At 33.2% G+C, this 23,847-nt stretch overlaps 1 protein-coding gene across 1 annotated transcript; it reads left to right on the forward strand.

Annotated features, from left to right (window-relative positions):
- The first annotated feature begins 8,132 nt into the window (after positions 1–8,132).
- On the forward strand, positions 8,133–9,667 carry LOC11427095 (zinc finger CCCH domain-containing protein 20). Its single transcript, XM_003620734.4, has one exon. It carries the CDS (start codon positions 8,199–8,201, stop codon positions 9,330–9,332), a length of 1,134 nt encoding a protein of 377 aa, XP_003620782.1. The 5' UTR covers positions 8,133–8,198; the 3' UTR covers positions 9,333–9,667.
- Positions 9,668–23,847: the final 14,180 nt, after the last annotated feature.

Here is a 23,847-nt window from a genome sequence, read left to right on the forward strand (position 1 = left end):
GGTTTAGGGCGACTTCTAGAGGTTTCTAGAAGCCGGGGTAGATGGCGCCCTGAGGAAGATGCGCCTAGACCCTCTTGGACAAGGGAATACAACAACTGCTCCTCCAAAAATGGTTTGTGGGAAGGAAAAACAGCTTGCATGTCTGGAGGCAGATGCAGAATGTTTTTCGGACGACGTTCAACGATACGATTCCGCCTACAACGATCAATCAAAAGTTGATTTCTTTAGGAGCAAAATTCTGGTTTCATCGACCATGAGAGAAGAAGATATCGTCCTTTCGCCTTGTCCGCCCGGCGAGAAGGTATGTATTATTCGCCCAAAAGGGGTAAGGGAAGTCTTCCATATGTATGGCGCAGTCTTGGAAGAATTTGGGGTGAAGATCCCTTTTACCCTTTTTGAAATGGATGTTCTTCGTCTGCTCAATGTCGCCCCTACCCAGATTCATCCTAATAGTTGGGCGTTTATCCGAGGCTTCGAAATCCTTTGTGATGCTTTGGACATGATCCCCTCAGCCGGAGTCTTTTTCTGCTTCTATGGAACAAAAGGAGTGGATAAGGGTTCCTGGGTCCCAATTAGTGCTCATCCCGGAAAAGCACTTTTTCCAGCTTTCGCTTCTAACTTTAAAAGGGATTGGAAGAAAAGTTTTTTAAGAGTTCAGTCATCCGAAGATTCGCTAGTGAGCGTTGCGAGTGTTAGGGGCGAGTTGAGGTTTCCTTTAGGGTGGACTGCTACTCCGTTGGTGGTCTCTGGTTATGATTACCAAAAAATGACTCCTTATGAGCAGGGAGTGGTTGGTTTTTTACATCGGATGCTACATACTGACATCCGGAAACTTTTAAATAAAGAAGGAGATTCAGAGGATCTTGAATTATACATTTGTGAGTATTGGTGATTCGAGATGTATTTTCTTTGATCTTATTTTCTCTAACATTTTAACTGATGCGTTTTGTACTTTTTTAATGCAGTACCGATGTTGCCTTTATCTGGAAAGGAGAGGAGGAAGTATCTCGAGGCTCTCAAAGAAAAACATGCTTCTGGAGAGCATATATCAAGTGACCCAGCTGGGGTCATTCTTCGCAAAGGCGCGAAGAAAAGAGACCATGCTACAAGCTCTGAGCCCGCCACCGGCGAGGTCGACGCTGTGCCTGAGAAGAGAGCTGAGGGCGAGGTGACGGCGGATGAAGTGCACGACTTGACCGTTTCTCCTCAAGTGAAGAAAAAGAAAACGACAAGGAAAGGAGGCGGAAGAGCTCTATCAGTGGAGGCCGAGGCGGCGTTTGAAACTTCACTCTGGCACCGTGACTTTAATTATCGCCAGTACATGGAAGAGCACGTCCCTTTCTCAGCAGTGGATAAAGACGCTGCATTTCATGGTAAATTCGATGAGTTGGTGCAAGATGCTGGAACTAGTGCATTGCGAACTCTATGTTACATACAATCAATGGAGAAAAAATATGAAGCTTTAGAAAAAGAATATCAAGATTCTGTTAAGGATGTGGAGAAGTTTAAGCATAAGGCGACAACTTTTGAGGAGAGGGTGGAAGGGCTCCTGAAAGACAAAGCTGTGCTAGAGAAGACCCTTGCTGACACAGAGAAAGAGAAGACTGCATGGGAGGAGGGGAAGAAAACCTTGGAGGCTCAGAACGCTAAGTTACAGAGTGATTTGGTCAAAAGTAAAGATGAAGTGGAAACTGGCAAAATGGCCCTTGTCAGTTTTTTTGAGGATGGGTTCGAGAGGGCAAAATCTCAAACACTGCACTTTTATCCAGACTTGAATTTATCGGGTTTGAACTCTCTGATGATCGTGCAAGATGGCGAATTAGTGGAGGAACCTTGATCGTTCTTGGCGTATTGCATAGTGGCCTGTTTTTATTTAACTTTTAACTTTATTTTGTGGGCGCTTTCTTTTGTAATACTCGCCTTTTTTGGCAAACTTTGATATGACTTATGCATTTTATTTCTTATCGCAATTTTTGTGGAAGTTTCCTGTTCTCTATCAAAATTTGGCCTAATCCCCTTAATAAGGATTCGTTCCATTTGTATTTCTGACGAAATGAAGCCTTTATGGATAATTTGCGCATATAAGAATCATTTTTCTATGATAATAAGACTTCGCCTATCAGTTTTTATAAAAAATCTCAAATCTCCTTTACTCCCTTTTATGAATTATCTGAATTTAGAGACCTGATAAGGTTTTAAACTTTTGTAGGTGCTTTGTTGAATGTTAAAATATTAGTAGCCTTTAACAAAGTCGTACTTGATGCTTCGAATTTTAGTAGCCTTTAAGAAGATCGTACTAGCTTTGAATCTTAGTAGCCTTTAAGAAGGTCGTACTAGCTTTGAGTCTCAGTAGCCTTTAAGAAGGTCGTACTGGCTTTGAATCTTTTGAGTCGCCATTGATAGGCTTTCTGTCACTCGTTTTCCTTCTGTTACACAAAACTAAAAAAGAAAGAACGGTGCACAAGAAGTAAGAAGAATTTAGGGTGCCTCGTTAAAAACCCTGCCCTTGCAGGGGAAAAAGAGTGCGCCCCTAAACCTTTATTTATTATAATATCTGTTCGAAAAGCAGAAAATAATAAAACATAGTAAAATTTTAACTATAGTAATGTCGCAGATTAACAACATTCCAAGTTCTAGGAACTGGGTTTCCACTTAGTTCTTCCAGTTTATAGGCTCCATGCTGTAGCTTTTCTTTTACTCTATAAGGACCCTCCCAACTAGGCAGTAACTTTCCAATCCTGGTTGGGGCGACCACTTGTTTCAGAACCAAGTCGCCTTCCTTCATGCTTCTTGGTATAACTTTGGAGTTATATCTTCGTGCTGCTCTTTGCTTGGCTGCGAATTCCCTGATGTGTGCTGCTTCCCTCACTTCATCAATCATGTCCATAGTACACCGAATTCCTACTTCATTGGACTCCTCAGAGAAATGCTCTCTGCGCCACGTTGGGGTATCTATTTCTACTGGGAGCATTGCATCAGCACCGTATACCATAGTGAATGGCGTTTCCCCAGTGGTAGAGTGTGGAGTTTTATGATATGACCATAATACCTGTGCTTGACATTTTATTCACAATACTTATTTACTATTTTCTTTTCAAGTCGTTAATCTACGTGGTAATGAAGCATTCAAATGTCAAAAAAAAATTATTATATAATTTCTTTGCATGTATATAGGACTTACCTCGTGCAATTGTTCTGCCCAAAGTCCTTTAGCTTCCTCCAGCTTCTTTTTGATGCCGTTAACTATCATTTTATTAGCGGATTCTGCTTGACCATTGGCTTGAGGGTGAATGACGGAGACAAATTTCGTTTCTATCCCCAACTGCTTGCAAAAATTTACGACTTTAGAACTTGCAAACTGTGTCCCATTATCTGTCACAATATATTTTGGAAGACCAAAACGGCAGATAATCTTCTTCCAGTAAAACTTCACTACTCGTTCCGCTGTGATTTTTGAGACCGCTTCTGCTTCGACCCATTTTGTAAAATAGTCCACGCCCACAATGAGGAATTTTAACTGTCCAGGGGCTTGTTGGTTCAGAACCTTCGAATGGATCAGAAGATTCATTTTCCATTGCTATTGTTCAGCTTTATATGCTAGATCATAATGGTAGAACTGCAAAAAACATAACAACATAATATGGTAGGTTTCGGCTGAAGCATTCTGCCTCCAATAAAAAACTACTCCAAAAGCAACAAAACTATATGCATATCGCCCGACCAGCAAACATAACCAAAGAAATCAATAAAATAAAAAATAAATCGGCGATTTTAATTTTTATTCCTTTAAGAATTTCGATTGAAGGATTAATCAAAAAACAATAGAAAGATACAACCTGCCATATATCACTGATCTTTAGGCGACCTGTGACAAGGGCTGCCTTTCCTATCTACCTCGGCGGCGTCGACGGAGCAGGAAGGACATGAAGCAGGGTTGGCGGGACTTATGGCTGTGAAAGGATGTGATGAAGAAGTGAACCTAGAAGAGCACTAATTCTGTCATCCCCTGAAATTGAAAAACGCAGCCGCTTTGACCGCCGCAGTGACATTGCGATGGAGAGGAACGGAATCAGGTAGTGAACGAAATCACAAATATAACTTTAACCTCAAAATCAGTTGCGAATCAATGAGTAACGAGAACGAATTTGCGAAAACAGAATCCGGTAGTGAATGAAAGACAGCCAGGCGATAACAAGTTAGGTTGGTGTAAAGATGGTAAAATTGAAAGTTGAAAGGAGGCGTGGTGAAACCTATGACGGTGGAGGAACAATAACTCATCGGAGAGATGGCGAGGTTGGGTTCCTAAATCACCATGAGAGATGCGATTTAGGGTTTTAGGTTAAGGGTTTCCAAATCACGATTTTGATTCAGAAACGTGGTTGAGGTTAGTTTTACCTCTTCCCACAGACGGCGCCAACTGTACTTGCAGAAAAAGTACGGTAAGGATTCTAAGGCTAAGAATCGTAGACTAGGGTTCTAGTCTAGGGCTTCTAGACTGAATAATGGATCCTTTTAGAATGACCTAAAGAGGGTTATTTATAGCTTGCTAATGGGCTTTTTCCTGCGTGACTTTAAGCTCTAAGAAAGCAGGGTTTTTAGTCTTTTTAGTTCATTTAGGCGGTTTAGGGCGACTTCTAGAGGTTTCTAGAAGCCGAGGTAGACGGCGCCCTGAGGAAGATGCGCCTAGACCTCCAAAGTCCCTTCTATAGGGCGCCTAAGCCCTTCTAGAGGGCTTTTCAGCCCTTTAGGAATTTTATGACGGTCCACAGCCTCCCAAGCACGAGGCTTGGAACAAGGCGAAGTGATGAATAATGTGGATTTGGTCCTGCTGGAGGGCTTTGAACCCATAGGAATTTTATGACGGTCCAGGTGTGTATTGATGAGTGCAACAATAGTGACAGTGCAAATATATCCTGCTTGAAAGGAGCATAATCAAATGAATGGAATGACTCATGCTTGAGGGAAAGATTGTTGTGGCAAGTGCGAGGTGAGCAAGAAATTACACATTGCTTGAAAATGACTTGGAAATTGGAAAATGTGATGCGCTTTGTGCTCAAATGTGGGGAATGTGCTTGGGAATGCAACTTGCTTGGAGACGGGGTTTCCACTATCTTCAAGTGGAAAGTGACTAAAATACTCTTGTTGATCACATGATCACATGGAATTCAAGATCAATGGTAATCCGCCCACCTTGATGCACCGTATTCAGGAATTCTTAAAGTTGAATTGACAGGTGCATTTCAATCATACTTGACGAGAAGGAAATAAGAGTGTTGATTGAATCGAATTGAACCGATGACTCCATCACTTCAAAAACTAAAATAATGACAACTATAAAATAAAAAGAACACTTGAGACCAAAATTACAATAAGTATATTTACTAACAAGTGGTCTGAGGCGGTTTTTATAACTATGGATTCGACCATCAACCCATTGACTTAGTATCTTGAAGAAGTCAATCACTAGTCCAATTCTTAAAACATTGGTAGAAACTAAAGCTTCATTAATGGAGGGAAATGAAAATACAATTGTATTAACTATTACACATTGATATTAATGTATTATATGATGATTGATTTTTATACTAATATGCTGATTTTTATCTAATAAATTTGTTAGTTTAAATCTAGTATCCTCCTTGTTGAATTATAAAGATTAATCTCTCGAATCTTGTAGGACCCAAATGATTTGTGTCATTAAAAGATTAATGACATAATATCATGGATAGTCAAATAGAATGAGGCTAATATGTATAAGATCGGAGTCCATAAAAGGTTTAATTTGCTACAACTGCAAAGAATTAAATTATCACTATATTTATTTCCTTTTCTACTTCTTCTTCTTCCAAGTGCAGGATAACCCCAAAGAGTTGAGGGTTTACCACCATCCTGAAATTACTAACATGTAACCCTAATTAAGGTACACATGCTTTAATATTGAATGAATTAATATCAATTTGCTAAACATACAAAATTCTAAAATATAAATAATGATAATATGGATTTAGAAATTAAATTTTGAATGTAATTTTTTAGAGAAACTTCTTATAATGTTCTAAACATGTCTTAAAAAAAACTAATTGAAAAGTATAAAAGCTAAAAATAATTAAACAAATTGAATTTTTTTTTTATACAAAAACAAATTGAAATTTAACAAAAACTAAAGTCACATGCGATTTTTTTTTTTAGAAAACAACATGCTATTTAAGAATAAAATTTATTATATTTATAAGGACGAAAGTTTTATTGAACTCAATATATCTATATAATAAAAGATGATTAGATTTTAGAAAGTAGTTTATGGTTAGTGGATAACTAATTTTTTTCGGAGATACCAATTAATAAAAATGCTTAATTAAGATTTGTTGTCTTTGACGTAAAAATGAAATAATAAAAAACAAGCTTACAAAACTTTTTTTTTGATAAGTAAGGAGAGATGACAGCCATCAAGAGGAATCATCGACATCCCAACTAGGTTGGCACCCCGAGAGACCTCCATCCTATGCCGCCAAATTCAAAAGATTTTATTAAAAAAGGGGGAAAAATATTTACAAAAGGAGGGGGGACTAGACCAAAATCCTCAAAATGAACGGAAAAGAAAAGAAACAGTGGAAACAACAAAACAGTCCAAAGAGCAGATCAAGGAAATCTGTAATTAGAAAATTCACATCTATCTCGAAAGAAATCAAGCCTCAATTCACTTGGTAGAGTGTCAAACAAAACCGCACTAACAGTAGCAAGTAAAGCATTTCCCTTAGGTAATAAGGGGCCTCTATTATTATATAAGGCCAATACCAAGTAGGAATTTGTGCAAAACGAAGGAAGGTATTTCATGATAAACCCTAAATTTTCCTAACAAAAAAAACGAAGGTAGGTCGGAAAGGAAAGCAACATTGACCAGTGACATGGAAGTCAAGAAATGGATTAGATAGCCATCAACTATGAGGTGATATTGACGAGAACCAACACCTTAATCTTTATTTTTTGGAAAGCAACATTAAATCCTCAATTTTTTTGACTAAACATTAAATCGTTAATAAACATTGTTAAAAGCATTAAAAATGTATTAAAAAATAGTAATTAATTTAGAATATTTAACTACATTTTCTTTGTGAATCGATCAATATAATTCATGAGAGTTTCACCCTCCCCTTAGACGATAGCTACCAAGAAACGAAGCAGTTGACTTGCCCTTAAGGTGGATAACTCAATAGTTTGAACTAAGAAAAAAGAATTGAAGATCCTGAATTCGAACACGAGTACATCGGAAAAACTAACCTAACAACCAAAAACTAACATCTTCCATTCAATCTTTCTTTTTTAACAAATTTAGATTACCATAGATATGTTGAAAGAACTATTGTCATTCTCCAAAATTTTCAAGCATGACCTATAATGTGTGACTTTCTAAGTCTATAGTTGCAAAGAAAAAAAATAATGACTACAATAAATTCCAATAAAACCATACTTTGCCCATTGGTTTTATTTCAATGCATATTCCATTTGTTTAAATTAGTAGTAATAAAATTGAAAGTCTTCGTTTCACTCCACACCATGTGCCTTCCTAATTTTCCCTGGATCCCCGATTTCTATTATTCTCTTCCTTTATCTTATTTTATTTTGAGGAGTGAATAAAACTATGTGCAATTGTACTATTTAGAATTGTACTTTTTTTGTGCAAGCTTTAATTTTTTTTTATATGGATGACCCTATTTGGTATTATACTTATAATTTTTTTTTTTTGACTAAAATTTATTTTTAGGTATTGACATTTTTTATTATTTAATTAAAATTGTAGTTATGGATAATTATTACACTAGATATTATCTTCTTTGATTAATGTAACGTATCTCACGCTCTACCGTTTTCACAAGACTAGGGCCATCAAAAGAACCAAAATAAAATAAAATCCAAACAACACAATCACCAAATGCCACGTGTCAAACAAATCCAAAATCAACACACGTGGCAAACGATAAACCCACCTGTCAGAAAAAACCCTATTACATGTACGGTGATGATAAAATCTCCCACTCCACTTTAACCGCAGTTAAAAAAAAAAAAATCAAAAGTAACCACAGTTAAATTTCAACTTAACCACGGTTAAATTTTAGTTTATAAAGCAACCTAACCTTGTCTCTGTTTTGTAAACATCTATAGATAAAACCGAAAACACTTCACAACACAAAATCCACAAAATGATGCTGAGAGCTAATCCAACGGTTCATGTTCCTCCTTGGCCGAATCATGATGATCCAACAGCTGAGATTCTTTCTTCTTGTTTCGGTTATGATAACAATAACATTGCCGGTGATTTCACCGGCGCCGGAGATTACACTGCCGGAGATTTTTCCACCGGTGATTACTCTTCCGGTGATTACTATCTCCGAGAAGCACTTGCAGCGCTTCAACGTTATCTTCCGTCAAACGAGTTCAACGATTCTGATTTAGAATCTCCGGCGACGGCGGCGGCGGATTCAACGGTGGATGCATATTCATGCGATCATTTCCGCATGTACGAGTTCAAGATAAGAAGATGCGCACGTGGAAGATCACATGACTGGACGGAGTGTCCATACGCACATCCCGGCGAGAAAGCACGCCGCCGTGATCCGAGGAAGTTTCATTACTCCGGTACGGCGTGTCCTGATTTTCGTAAAGGTAACTGTAAGAAAGGTGACGCGTGTGAACACGCGCATGGTGTTTTCGAGTGTTGGCTTCATCCTGCACGTTACCGTACTCAGCCGTGTAAAGACGGAACCAGCTGTCGCCGGCGTGTTTGCTTCTTCGCTCACACGCCGGAACAGCTTCGTCTTAACGTTCAGCAGAGTCCATCTTCCTCACGGAGTGTTAATTCGCCTGATTCGTATGACGGTTCTCCGTTACGACAAATGGTTACTATAACGACGCCGCCAGAATCTCCACCGATGTCACCGATGGCGAGCGAGATGGTGGCGTCGTTACGGAATTTACAATTGGGTCGGATGAAAACTATGCCAATTAATAGAAATGTTACAATTGGGTCACCGGTTTTTGGTTCGGGTTCACCGGTTTTTGGGTCACCGCTTCGGTCTGGTTTTTTAAGTTTACCTAATACACCAACAAAAAAACCAGGTTTAGGCCGGGTTGGTGGGTTTGATTTATGGGATCAGAGTTGTGAAGAGGAGCCTATAATGGAGAGAGTTGAGAGTGGAAGAGATATTAGGGCTAAGATGTTTGAGAAATTAAGCAAAGAAAATTCATTGGAGAATGAGAATGGAAATTCGGGTTTGGGTTTGGAGTCGGGTCAACCCGGTCCAGATGTTGGGTGGGTTTGTGATTTGTTGAAGTGAAGTGAAGTGAAGAGGTTGTTGGGTTTTTCTTGGAGGTAATTGGTTTGGTTGGTTAAAAGCGACATCGGTTTGAGGTTGTTTTTGTTTTGTTGGTACTTTGAATGTTTGAAGATTTTACTGTCCTTGCAGTGTGAATAGAATGGAAGGAACAAGGAAGTAAGGGAGTGAAATTTTTGTAAATATTTTTATTCATAAGGTATGAGTGATTAAGGTTGAAGGGTTTAGGGTTTAATCCGATCAATAACCAATTTAGGAGATTAAACTCTTTTTGTATAGCTTTCTAATCATTGTTATTATTAATTACTATTATGAATTATGAATTATTATTATATTACCAAGTGTGTGATGTTCTTTGTTTTTGTTTACTAATCTAATTGATGTACTACAAGTAGGAAGGAGCCATGTTCTTATTTTTCTGTCATGCAATTGTATTATCTACTAAACTGTTTTGGATGTGCTTAAGATGCAATTCTTATCTCCATGCATTGTTTATGTCTTATTTCATTGTTTCTATTGGGATTATGTAGATGTTTATTTGAATCTTTTAAGACATTGGAAGATATGATTTTCTTGAAAGACAAAGTTTTGTGCACATATATGGCTAAAGCATATTTGGGGTGTTTTAAACTAATGTATTACTCTTGGATAAAATAAACCAATGTATTAAATAGTCGGAAGCATGGATACTCGTCGTATTGGATGTGTCGAATGCATGTCAGTATCTGACATTGATACGAAATAACAGATATAATTACCTTAAATTATGTTCATGTTATTAGATGTTCTAACGCATAACATCGTTTTCTTATATTCATGTATGTTATTTATTATTCTCTTCATTTTTTCTTCTTTCTATTGTTTTTTTATTGATGAATAATAAGAATAAGAAAAAAAGATTCTGTCAAAATTTGTCCTAAAATGGTTGGAAAAAAAATTATTAGTCATAATATAATTTCTTAATTAATAAACGGCGGTGGAGTTAGTATTTTGATTTGACCATATCCATAGACAATTTAGGACTTCACACGTAGCACGTGTTTGAAGAAAGATTTAGAATAAGATTAATTTAACTAAAGAATAAGCTTTTTTAATATTTAATTCTTTAAGTGGTCCTTTCATTTCATTTGCATGATCTTATCCATGTATAACCCATTTTAACACGAAAAATAGTGACTTGTTTGGCGTTTTCTTTGAAACTTTGTCGACTTGTGAACAAGTTCAATTGATGATGTAACGCCATGATCCCACGTAAGAGCATGACCCTTCTTAATTTTTTTTTTTTTTTTTTTGTTTTGAAGTGAAATATAAAGAAGTCCCATTTGATGTAGACTGGTTAATATACTCTATTAAGAGATTAATGTGTTTGATTTTTTAAAACTCTTTACGACTTATATGTTTTGTCGACTTAATTAATTCAAATAAATCATGAAAGATCAATTTATGTAGTGTTAAATATTATTGGGGTTGCTTGGCTTGGAGTTTGGATGTGACAACTGATCACAAGAACTACTATTACTAGTTCGTCATCCACAATGCTTTTCTTTTGATTCTTGTGAGTTCAATGATAAATTTAATATAATAGAATGCGTATATTTCTTATTGTGTTGAAATCTTTGTCGAAAAATGAGTGAGAAATTCGTTGAAGTCGATTAGGGATTTGTATTGTGATTGTCAAACGCTTCATCATGTGATGATCAATCCTAATTCATACACCTCATTATGTGATGATCAATCTCGATTTGAAACTTATAAGATTGAATATGGATGTTTTTTTTGTCATATCAAAAAATAAAAAGTTTTTTTTGTTATATCATGTCATTGGAGATTGCCTTATTATTGTAGTTGTGTTATATGTTGTTGATGTGTCAATTATGGAGTATGAATTAGAGGTTTCATATTAGACAAGACTTGAATGTTGTTTAACATAAAACTGAGATGATCATATATTTAATGTCTATAATTTTCTATGAATATGGAGGGTCAATATTCACGAACAAAGTCCAATAGTGATGGCCGTGAGAGAGTGTGTTAAGAGTCCCACATCGGGCAATCATTACCTCACAAACTGATTTTATAGGATTATGTTAGACCAATTACGATTTCCAAGAGTTATTCGATGTTAAATGTACAATCAAAACTCTCCTTATCTCTCAATACATATTAACATTGCTTGAAATTTAGAGATATTTTCTTTAAGGAGAAATTTAAGAAAGTTAACAACTCCAACAATTAAGATGATATATTGCAAGTTAAAGTGACATAATGGTTTTTGTACCGCAAAGAAAGTGACTTAATGATATTAAATTGAATTATTAACTTCTCAAATAGGTTAGGTCGATTTGATTTTGCATTATTAAAAGCTAGATTGAAATTTGAAAAGTAAACCAATAAAAATATCACAATCAAAAGTTGTGTCACCATGCCTTGAAATAGACTTGGGGAACATATTTTCATGTTAAATCTAAAGTTGCCAAATTTTGAGATTTGTGTTGGCAGTCTGTGTTTTAGGGTCGCACACGTGTAGGGCAAGCAAATTATAAAGTCCCTCAATTGACAATTTGACATGAACGGTTCATATAAAGTATAGAGTAGATTTAATTTGTGGACATAAGGTCCTTTGGTACTGATAATTTTTTGTAGGAGCATTTACTGTGCTTGTCCTTTTATTCAACTTTGTTTTTTTCTTTAGATGTCGGTATTGAATTTTGGTAACCATCTCATGTCATTGATGTGAGTAATTACTGAAATTTCTTGAAATTTGTTAAGAGACTCATTAGTGAAATTTCTTTAAATTTGTTAAGAGACTCATGATGAATAGGAGATGATCACACAATATATTTATAAGTGTGTTAAGAACAAACCATCAATTTCGTCCTTGAATTTTTAAGAATTGGTCAAATTTGTCCTCCAATTTAACGAAATATCCCTCAATTTTGTTTGACGTCCATCAATTTCGTCCCTCCGTCCAAAAGGTCCGTTAGTGTGCTGTGTTGGCTTGTACACGTGGGAAAAAGGTAAATTGCGAAAATTTTAATTTTCACTTTTTTAACTTCATTTTTCTGCAATTCCTTTTTTACCCCTATGTTTCCCATTACCATACATCCTCACATTTCATACAGAACGCATCAACTAAGTCCCTGGTTGTTCTTCTTCCCTCCATTTTCACTTCTCCAAGATCATCATCCTCTCCAGCGATCAAGCTTGCATTTTTGAAGGAAGATTTCGTCTGTTTTAAAGGTAACTTCGTTCATCTTCTTCTCCTTTTTCTCTGTTCGTTTTCGCCGATTTTTTTCTTTCCGTTTTTATGATTTCCGTTTTCATGTTTTTATCATTTAGTTATGACTTATTACTATTTTGATTGGTATCTACTGCCTTTCTTATGTTGTTCTGCAAATTTATGCCTCAAGGATCAACTTGATTTCTGTTAATATAATTTAGGGATGGTTTTTAAAATAATTCAGAGATCGATTTGATAGTAACACAAATAATTCAGGGACTAATCTGATGGTAAAATTATAACAGATACGCAATATTTCATTCATTTTCAACCTCTTTTCATGGTAAAATCATTACAACTCTACACAACCTTAGAAATATACATTAGCATGTTGCAAAACTCAAACAAGCAGATTATAACTATCATAAACTTAATCACCCTAAGCTCACTTCCTATACATTTGTCCATCAACTTTGCCCTCCAAACCTCGTCATTGCCACTTTCCTTAGCCTTAAGCATGGACTGAACCTTCTCCATCATTCTTGTCTTTCTTCCATGAGCAGCACAAATTCCATTGTTTTTAAAGTAACCTAGTTCTTCAGCTTCATCAACCCACACAACATTCAAGCACTCTCACATCACCATTAAACATGGAGGATGAAGTTGAAGCTTGACTTTGATAGCTCTTTTTGCCCATATGACCACCCCAATCATTTTAGATTCAATTTCAACACTTTTGCTTAAATGAATTTTGCAGATTTTGGTTTTCATATCCAATTAAAAAAAATTAGGGTTTGCAATTTTTTTATTCGGGGAAGAACGTGACCCTTAATTATTGGAAGAAAATTTGAAGATTTTGGAGTGTAGATTACACATTGTAAAGTTAGGGTTCCAATTTTATATATTTTAGGAAGAAATAGTCGTTGGAGAAGGAAGAGAGCCGTTGGGGAATAAGAGCAATTTCCTGAAATTCAATCAACTTAGTCCTTGAAAATTTAGGTCATTATCGGCCAACTTAGTCCCTACTTACGTGGCATTTGACATGTGAGAGGTTAACGACCACGCCAACACCGTTAACCCTCCATTTGGACGGAGGGACAAAATTGACAGGCATTTTACAAATTCAGGGACTATTTTGATATTTCATTAAATTGAGGGACGGATTTGGTCGATCAGTGCAAATTCAGGGACCAAGTTGATGATTTACTCATGAGTTAATCACCACTTCACTAGTCGGTTTTGTGAAGTTGTTTTAGCTCCAGCCACGATTTCTAAGATAATATCAGAGCCTCTTTAAATCTATTGAGCCACCTGCTATCAGGTTTCAGTTATCGGACCACTTATCATTTATGTCCACGAACCAAACACAATAGTGTTGGTCATGAGGGGGTGTGTTAAGAGTCCCACATCGAATATGAGATGGTCACATAATGTGTTTATACATCCGATCTAGTAATTTTAATATTTTTGCCGGTTAAACCAGAATTTGTGAACGAGTGCTCACTGTTTTGTTTATGATTAATCTCTATAGAAAATGAAACTTATCACTTTTAGTGCAATCTCATCTCTTAACTACATTTTTTTAATGAAACGAGTATTTTCTGTATATAATTGTAATGACTAATCTTTCAAACGGGATAGAACTATAATAGTTGACAGAATTCTTTTTCAAAAAATTGAACACTACTGCAATTCTCTAGAACCTCTTATTAATAGGCAATGACAACAAAACTCATACTCGTGGGTACCCGTCCGAACCAAGCTCAATTTGATTGGTTTTCTTTGCTTTGATTAGATTTGAGTATGGGTTTTTCCCGATTTTAAAATACGGGTTCGGAGCGAGTAACGGGGATATAGGTACCCACCCCGAATCTATACCCAAATCCGTTCCGAATGTAGAAAATTAATTTATTACTCCTTTTATATAAATTATATAAATAGAAACCCAAACCCTAAATCATTTCACTCACACAGTCAGAGTCTCAGTCTTTTAGATGAGAGTCACTTATCATAGTTCTATCTTTTCTTCTTCCATATCTCACATTCTCGGCCTCTTTCTTCTCCTTCACCATAGTCATCGATCGCCAACATCTCTTTGCTGGATAATTCATTATAAAAATGCGCTCGAGGCTAAAAAATATACTTTTATTTTTATGAAAAAAATTATCCACTACGATGATGGGAATGTAGTAGGGATACCCAAACTCATCGGGGACGGAAATGAGATTCGATTTCTTATCCTCGCTGGATATGGTAGAGGAATGGGTATGTATATGGTAGTAGGGTATGAGAATAGGGAAGGTAAAACCCGTCTCCACTCCACGCGATTGCCATGCCTACTTATTAATTTATAAGCGATCCCTTATAATACCATCCTAGTGCTTTTGGTTACAAATAAAGGAGTCGGAATCTCGACACAACGTCCAATCTAACCCTTTCAAATATTTTTATCAGTTGAGAATTATCCTTGTAATAATCAATGACATGATATGCGCTGTTTGTTTGCACCATGAAATGCTATATTTATTTAAAAATAGCTGTTGAAAATTGTAAAATCTGAAATTATCTAAGCCGGTTTGATTAGCCAAATTAGACATTGAAATTGTATAGCAATAACTATTCACTTGGACAATAATAATGTCTTAAAATAGTCTGATTAACTATTGCAATAACTATTCACTTAGACATTGGATCCTTTAGTTTTTTGGACAGATTTTTAGAGTTTTATCGGCTGACTAAGTTGATAAGGCTAAATAAATGATACATTATCAATAGAATCCGAGTGCGATTCATCTGTGGAACAATATTTGGTTTGAAAACTGAAAGGTTAAAACAAATTAAATATAAAAACACATGAAGAATGAGAAGTATATAATGGATTTTTTCATTTTGTTGGGTTTATTTGATGAATGTGATGATGAAAATAATGAAGGTGAGTGTGGGAAGAGAAAGAAGAAATATAAAAAAAAATCGTTGTAGATAATACATGATTAGATACAAATATTAGACATATAAAATTCATTGGTTTTATTTTATTTTTACAAAAAATTCAGCGAATTAATATTAAAAAATCAATGAGATTTTTGGTGGACCATCTATAATATATATTCATCTTAAACATTTAAGGTTAAAAACTAACGAAATAGATCAATGTGAGTAACGAAGATCCACTTGAAGGATCAAATGGAACAAAAACTAATTAGAAGATTAAAGTGAATCCAATTAAATAGTTAAGGGATCTAAACAATAGTTTAGCCTAATTTATTTAAAAAATTTAGAGAATATTTTAATTTTTTAATAATTTTACACTAAATTGTTTGATAACTAATGTAGCACACTAACTCTAGTCTTAGCTTGTTACTACTACTATATAGACACACTATTCACATTGCTACTCTTAATACTATGTCTTACTAGTTCAAGTACTAAAGAGTCTTACTAAAGTCTACTGTTATGCAACATTGCATCTCAACCACTTTAGATCAAGATAAACCCATACCTCATGTCATGAGCAGTGCAGAAATAAAATATAAAAGATTATCACAAAATTAGTGTTGGTCAAATGTTAGCATAAAAAAATCATCTAACGTTGAAGTGAAAAAGCATTAAAAATTAAAAGTGTATGTATTATATGGTCCAATTCAGTCGATTATAAAAAATAGTATAAAAATTAATGATTGACGTCTTTACATATGGATATGGATATATTAGTCTATATATTATAATGAGTCCAAATTAATAAATGAATTAATTTTTTATTTATATAAAAATATTAGAGACTAATTTTAGTATTAAATTTTGTCAAAAAAAAATTTAGTATTATTTTTTGTTTCAAACTAAAGTAAAGTGTGAATAACTAAAATAGTATGTAATTTTTTTTTTTAATTTACGGTATACGTTAACATATGAGGACCTCTTTGGTGGATGATCTGTAAGTAGCTCTATAAACGTTCTTTGAGCCTTGAGTCATGCCCTCACTCTCGTGAGCTTCCAGAGCTCAATTCACCTGATTTGTTTTTCTATGAAAAAATGTCTCACTTTGGATAAAAATTTAGATGTTGAACAAAATATAAATGAGAACATCTATATACTTATTGCCTTAAGATTTGGATGAAGATGCAATGTCAAAATCACTTGCGTGATTGCTCTTAATCGAATGTGATGATTCACTCAATATTGTATACTTCACCGAAACAATCTCAACAATGGTATAAGAATCCGGTTAAATCTAGTGGGGGATTTATGCGAGTGTGAACGGTTTCAGGTGTCAGATCAAAGACGCATAAAGCGTCACACTTGAGAGAGAATGATGGTGTGTCTAATATGAGTTAAAAATCTCATATAGAATATACGAGTAGATATTGAACAAAATAAAAGTGAAAAAACTTATATACTTTGTCTAATATTTTTTACGAAGATGTAATATCAAAGTCATTTGTATGATTACCCTTGATCTAATATCAAAGTCATTTATATGATTACCCATGATCTAATAAGATGATACATCCATTTTTGTAGGCTCTCCTGAAGTCTCAACCATGATTTTTATAAAACTTAGGGTTAATGATGCTTTACCTCCCTGTAATATAGGTCATTTTTTATTTTCCTCCTGTAAAATATTTTTTTTGATTTACCCCCTGTAAAATATTTTTTGTTTGGAATACCCCCTAATAGGTCATAAAAAAACGAAAAATTCTACAAAAAAAAAAATAAAGTCTTTTTTTTATGACCTATTACGGGGTATTCCAAAAAAATATATTTTATAGGGGGGTAAATCAAAAAAAATATTTTACAGGGGGAAAAACAAAAAATGACCTATATCACAGGGGGTAAAACACCATTAACTCTAAAACTTATAAGGTCCACAAAATTTTGAGTGGTCAAAAATCCTTTAATTTCTTCAAAAGAAAAATCCTCTAATAATTGTGGTAACAAACCACTCCCCTTAGATCTTTTCCCAAACAAAAAAAAAAAAACACTATTTAGAAAGCAAACATGCACTTAGTGTACGGATGTCACTTTCAAGTGTCTATAAAACCCAAAGTTTCCAAAGAAAAATGCTTTGCAGAATCTCGAGTTGTTGGTTGTGTGGCAACAGGCATGGGCTTTCAAATTACTATACTAAAATACCAAAAATGAATTATTAAATAGTAGATAAGATCAAAGAACATGTTGCAATTTGGAGATACGATGTTGATGGAATTGACTAACAAAGTAGTAACAAATTGCCATGAAATATGTATTATGTAGAAGCATGTCTAGCTTAAGTGCATCATATATTATTATCTTAAAGGAGAATATTAGTGTACTTGGCTTTATCCCAAAAAACATAATCCTACAAACAAGATAAATGAATCAAACTACTTTATTGTGCTTTGAGTTGGATAGATGCTTTTCTAGTATATTACTCATATCATAACATTTAAAATAAGATTAAAGGTTGCTTTATTAATTAAGCTGGTTATAATTAGAATATATTTTATTCAAAAACTTAATTTATTTTGTTTAAAAAAAAGGAAATATAAGTATTTTTTAGTTTTTTTTTTGTTTGACAAAACATGTTTACTAAGTTAATACACAAGACACCTATTTCAGATTAGATGATTGAAATTATCGAGTTTCCTAACGAATGTCGTAAAGTTTTGTTTATCACTAGTAAGTTTAAAAGTATAACTTTTCATGAAATATTTTGCATTTAATGCATTAAAATTTGTTTTACTTCACTTTTTCATTAAAATATTTCTTGATTAAGGTCCTTTAAATAATACTCCTAGAACAATCCTTTATTAGGCAATTTTTTTTTCTTCCTAATCTTTTGAGAAGTGAATGAGTTCCTTATGTACGGAATGGGAAATTCTCCCATGTGAGAGAACCATATACTATATAGAGCTTTGTGAAATTCGAAGTGCTTTATAAATTGTTCACTAAATTGATTCTTAAGTCTGTATATGAATGGATTCTCTTGTCGGGGTTTCAAGTTTGTCTGAATTTCTTGTTCTTGATTTCTCTTTTAAGATAAGAAAAGCATAAGAATAAAGAAAAACATACCCACATACTACTAGTTTATTGGGTTATAAAAAAAATCTTTATATTAAATTAAGAACAATCATACAAGTGATTTGAACATTGTTATAAATCAAAGGATTCCATGGTTCTAGGTCAAATACAACGGAAAAATAGTTTATGTAATTCTCTTTAGGAGTCATTACTAAGAAACAATTGTATAAAAGATAGTGAAATAGTACATAGGTGTAGTTTATTTATAATGATTTGGAGTAACTAACTCCCTAACTAACTTTCTACTATAGTTACCACTAAGTAACTCTAGTTTATGCTCACTATACTCTAATAAACATCACATTTTTTCTAAAACCTAAAACCGTAAGAATTAGAAATAAATGTGTTTTCATTTATATATTGTTCTGCTAAGATTAATTTATAAAAAAAAGAAGATATAATCAATTTAGTTTTGTTGGTTATTAGAAGTTAGAATAACAACTTACTTGTCAATCAAGTAATTGTATTAGATGCACTATAAAAGGGGTTTGTATGCCATGTCATTGAATTTAACTTGTTTTTAAATCTATTCACATGTCTCAAATACTACACTCTCAATAATATTTCTCCCTTTTTTCACTTTCTTGTTCAACATGTTTAGTTCAATTTATGTAAAATTTGTTACTCACTTAACACTTCTAACACATTTTCATATAGTTTATTCCTTCGTCCATTTCTCAGTTCATTTCCCCCTTTCCATTTTGAATGGATTCCATATTCAAATTTTTTAAAATATGCAAAAAATTATCCTTCTTTTTTGAATGGTAAAACATATTAGGTATACCACCAAGAAGTCACAAGGCGTACAAGAAGTATTCAAGATAATATGACTAAAGAAAAAACACATGGTACATAACAACCGAGATGAGAAACATATTACAAAGGAAAATATGGGAAAAAACCGCCACCAAAACAAACCACCAACAGAGCTCCCGCCTACCAGGCAACACCTCAAGCCACTTAGCGCAAGAGAACCCCAAACACATGCTCACCCGAGCAAACCAACACGAAGGGAACAATGATACATTATTTTCAAAACATAATTTCTTAAAAGAAGTTGCATCCTTGTTGTTCTCTCATCCTCAAACAAATTTGTCTTCGATAACTTAATATGTAGATTAAAAAAAAAATGTAGAAATTGATTGGAATTAAAAGAATGTGGTTTTTACTATCCTTTTACACAAGAACATGCCTCTTTAAGCTTCAAAAATTTCTCTCTCACACTTTAAATTACCTTAATACCTCCAACGACAATTAGCTTTAGGGTGTGGGAGAGTAATTTTTGAAGCTTAAAGAGCAATTTTCTTACAGAATCTCACCTCCAAAGTCCAAAACAATTGTTATGAAATCTTGGGCTGTAGTGTTGGGTACCTTTGGCAAGAACTAATAGTGCATTGTATGTTGGGCTATGGGAATTAATAATGCTTTATATACCTCCACGTTTGCATGCGGTGTCTTCAGCAATGTATTAACCTGGTGAGGTGAATCTAGATTTTGAAATGCTTAATTCACCATTCATATTTTCATTGTTAGGTGATTTACTTGTAAAATCGGATCCTAAGTAAATAAGGCATAAGAAATCTCAAATGCTACTCTTTAGGTATTATTTTGAGTATGAGCTAAGATTGATTTAACATTCATAAATGATTTGTTAAATATCAATTTGATTTGAAGCATCGAATTTTTTTGAGGGGATTGAACTATTGAATTGTAGAAACTAATTTTAAGTATTTGCTAACAAATGGTAACACTATCTTTATAGTATAACGTATTTCCGCTCTTTTTATTGCGCTGATGTATGAAATTTATGAATGATGTATTTTTTTTATAAAATTTTAATCTTGATTAAAAAATAAAAATATAAATGTTTTTTGCTTTCAAATTATAACAAATCAAACTAACCATGACTATCTAATTCAATAAAACCAACAATATAACAAAAACTATAATCTAAATTTTTATTTTCACCAACAACAATCTTTATTATAGAAAAAGTTGTTGTTTAAGAGTATAATTGGGAACACCCGTTGCTTTGTATGGGTCTGTTTTAGTTTCTTTCTTGGCCGGTCCGTTAAAGGACATCTCGACATTATAATTATGTAACATTTTGGTGTATTTCCTCCTTGCACACCTTGTGCGGTTTGAAGCACCTTTGAGTATATATATATATATATATATATATATCATTTTGATTTGTAAAAAAAAAAGAGTATAATTGGGATAATGAAAAAGTAAGTGTAGATACACTCATCTAGTTTGTCACATTTTTTAAATAATAAAGGAAAAAGTTGAACATTTGTGTTTGTTACACTTTTATTTTAATATTTAAATTTATTTTTATCTATTTATTACATGTGTTATTTGTATTGAAAATTGAAGACATTTTTGTAACGAGAAAAAAACAGCCTAAAAGAGTTGAAGTATGTTATTTTCTTTGTACATAGTATAGATAATTTGTGGAAATTGCTCTATAAACCGCTCATGTTTGTTTAGGAATCTCAATTTTTCTGAACGTATCTTTTGAGGACACAAACCTATCGGTAGATACGTTACGATCAACTTTTTTTTTTCCTTTTTCCATTAAAAGCTATCTTCCGACTTTTTTTGAGGAGTTAAGCAATATGAGAGACCTATAGAGGAACTTTCATGATCTCTTTATGTTTAATTTATTTAAATCCATATGAGAATATGGTCTTTCAATTTATTTAGTTTTTGTCAAAAGCCCTTATAAAAAATAAAAAAACCTTATGAGACAATCAAATTCTAATTCAGCAAACATATCAACTCTTTGAAAAGTCTTATATGAAGAGAATTGTTGGATGCGTCTTATTGATCATTCAAAAACCGTCGGATTTATCAAATCGTAACTCCTAATCACATAAAATGTATTAAGTTTCGACCCGATTGACTTTTTTTTTTTTGGGATTGAATTGTAACTCACGAGCAACTTATTTCAGTGACGGAGTAATCCACATGGCTCATAAAAAAATTCTATTAGAGAAATCGTGAACTCAATTCTTTCATGTTGATTGTTGGTCCTTAAACCCTCCTTTTACTTTAGTTGATTTTTGTCATTCCATATAGGTGGGTCACCAAATGACCCATTGTATTGCCAAACATGCAACCCAAAATGAGGAAATAAATGTAGGATCGATAAGAAATTACCAATGATTTGGATTTTGGAAGTCCCGTATTTTTGTGTGCTCTCCTTTGTAAGTGACCTGACTCATTTGGGTCTTTAATTCTTCAAAAATATCTTATTTTATTAACACAAAAAAAATACTATTTTAAGGAACGTTTCAGTTATTTTTTTTTTGTTAACTCTCTGGTTTTTATGGAAATGGTGCCCCAATAATTCAAATTTGTGGAACTCATTAAACACTTAAGCTAAATTCACTTGATTGTTGATTTATTAATTTTAAAGACCAACTTACTCACGCATACAATTACATTACAATTGTAGAATGAAATCGAGAATTTACTTATTGTTTTTGTTAACAAGTTTTAGGATTTACTAGTTTATTAGGATACCATAGTTTTATTTTGTACTTAAGTTACCAATTACTTTTCACTTGCTTTTTCTTCTTCTCTTACATATGCCTGGCTCTACATTATAGAGGGATATGTTTTGTGTGCATTTTATTTCGAGCATAACGACAAATATCAACTCATTACCCTTTACATGTATTTTTTCATATGATGTATATGGAACAAAGTGTTTACGTGATTGGAGTTTGTCACGATAATGGAGCTTCTCATTTTCTACAATTTGGGTATGAAATTAGTGGTGAAAGATACACAAGAGTTAGATTTTTCATTTGGCCATTGTGATCTTGGATATAGAACGATTCTTAAGGGGTATGTGGTGGATTATCAAGACGTGGAAGCAAAAGATAAAATCAGTGTTTTTGGTTCATTTTAAGAAAGGCTAAAGCCTCATTTTGAAGTATTTTTTATTGGTGTTCTTATCATTGGGTTGTTTTCAATTTGTGTACACAACTTTGTCGTATCGGGTTGGAGAGTACTAGTATCACTTATCATATAGTATTCCGTTAGATAAATTTTGATTATGAAAAAGGAGTATGTTAAAAAGGGACAAGATAAGATAAGATAAGGATTTAAAATTAGAATGAAATTATTGGAAAAAAAATAAAATTATATGTTTTGAGATTTTGAATGTATAATTTTTAAGATTATATTCTTATATTTGATTTTTTTATCTTGTGCGCTTAAAACATAAGTTAACATCTTATTAAAAAACATACTTATGGTACAATATGTTTAAGTTAACTAATATTTCATTGCTCCTTTTTTGATTTTGTTTTGGTGTTAACCCTCCGATTTTTAAGAGAAAAGACATTCTAAGTTCAGTCGTGAGGTAATTATTATTTGATAAAAAATTGTTTCACTTAGAAATCGAACCCGGGTTCCCTTGAACAGTTGATCCTTTAGTGAAACTCATTAACTACTTGAGCCTAATTACTTGATTTTGTTGGTCCTTATTTATAAGTGAATGTTACTTTTTACCCATATTAAAGAAAAGCTGATAGTTTTATCAAAAAAAGAAAAGAAAAAGAAAAGCTGATAGTATAATTATTAATTAATATGTTTAATTTGTGTATGACTATTAAAATACTAGTCTTTTTTATGTATAATTGTAAATGTAGATTTTTTCTTTTATATTTTAATCTAAATGGATATCAATATTTTTTATTTGTTTCTTTAAATGGATATCAATATTATTAATAAGAGATATATTTTAAAAAACATAATAAATCGTTTTTTGATATATCTAATAATTTGTAGAGAGTCTTGTAAAGAATTATACATAAAAAGACTCTCTACAAATTATTAGATATATTAATATAAGATTCTTTACATGAATCTTATATTAATATATCTAATAATTTGTAGAGAGTCTTATATTTAACAATAATCAAATCTTTTAAAATGGTCTTATAGTAGAATATTTTTTCTGAGAGAAACATGCTTATAACATTTCATTGATAACTAGACTCTTTTGTAGAGTTTCATATATAACTATCGTTCAACGGAAGTAATCAAAGGTGGATATCAATACAATTAAAATGATAAATCATAGAGAACATTGTAATCAAAAGAAAATAATATACAAAAGTTTGCACCAAGAAAATAATACAAAATTGATATGTGATGACAGAAAGAAAAAGAAAAAAAAATAATGAAAAGAAGTTGTTATTCGGTGACGATAAGAAAAGAAAC

This window comes from Medicago truncatula, chromosome 6 (assembly GCF_003473485.1).
Source record: "Medicago truncatula cultivar Jemalong A17 chromosome 6, MtrunA17r5.0-ANR, whole genome shotgun sequence".
NCBI classification, from domain to species: Eukaryota; Viridiplantae; Streptophyta; class Magnoliopsida; order Fabales; family Fabaceae; genus Medicago; species Medicago truncatula.

Coding starts and splice junctions, on each gene's coding strand:
- LOC11427095 (XM_003620734.4), top strand. CDS start 8,199: ATGATGCTGAGAGCTAATCCAACGGTTCATGTTCCTCCTTGGCCGAAT.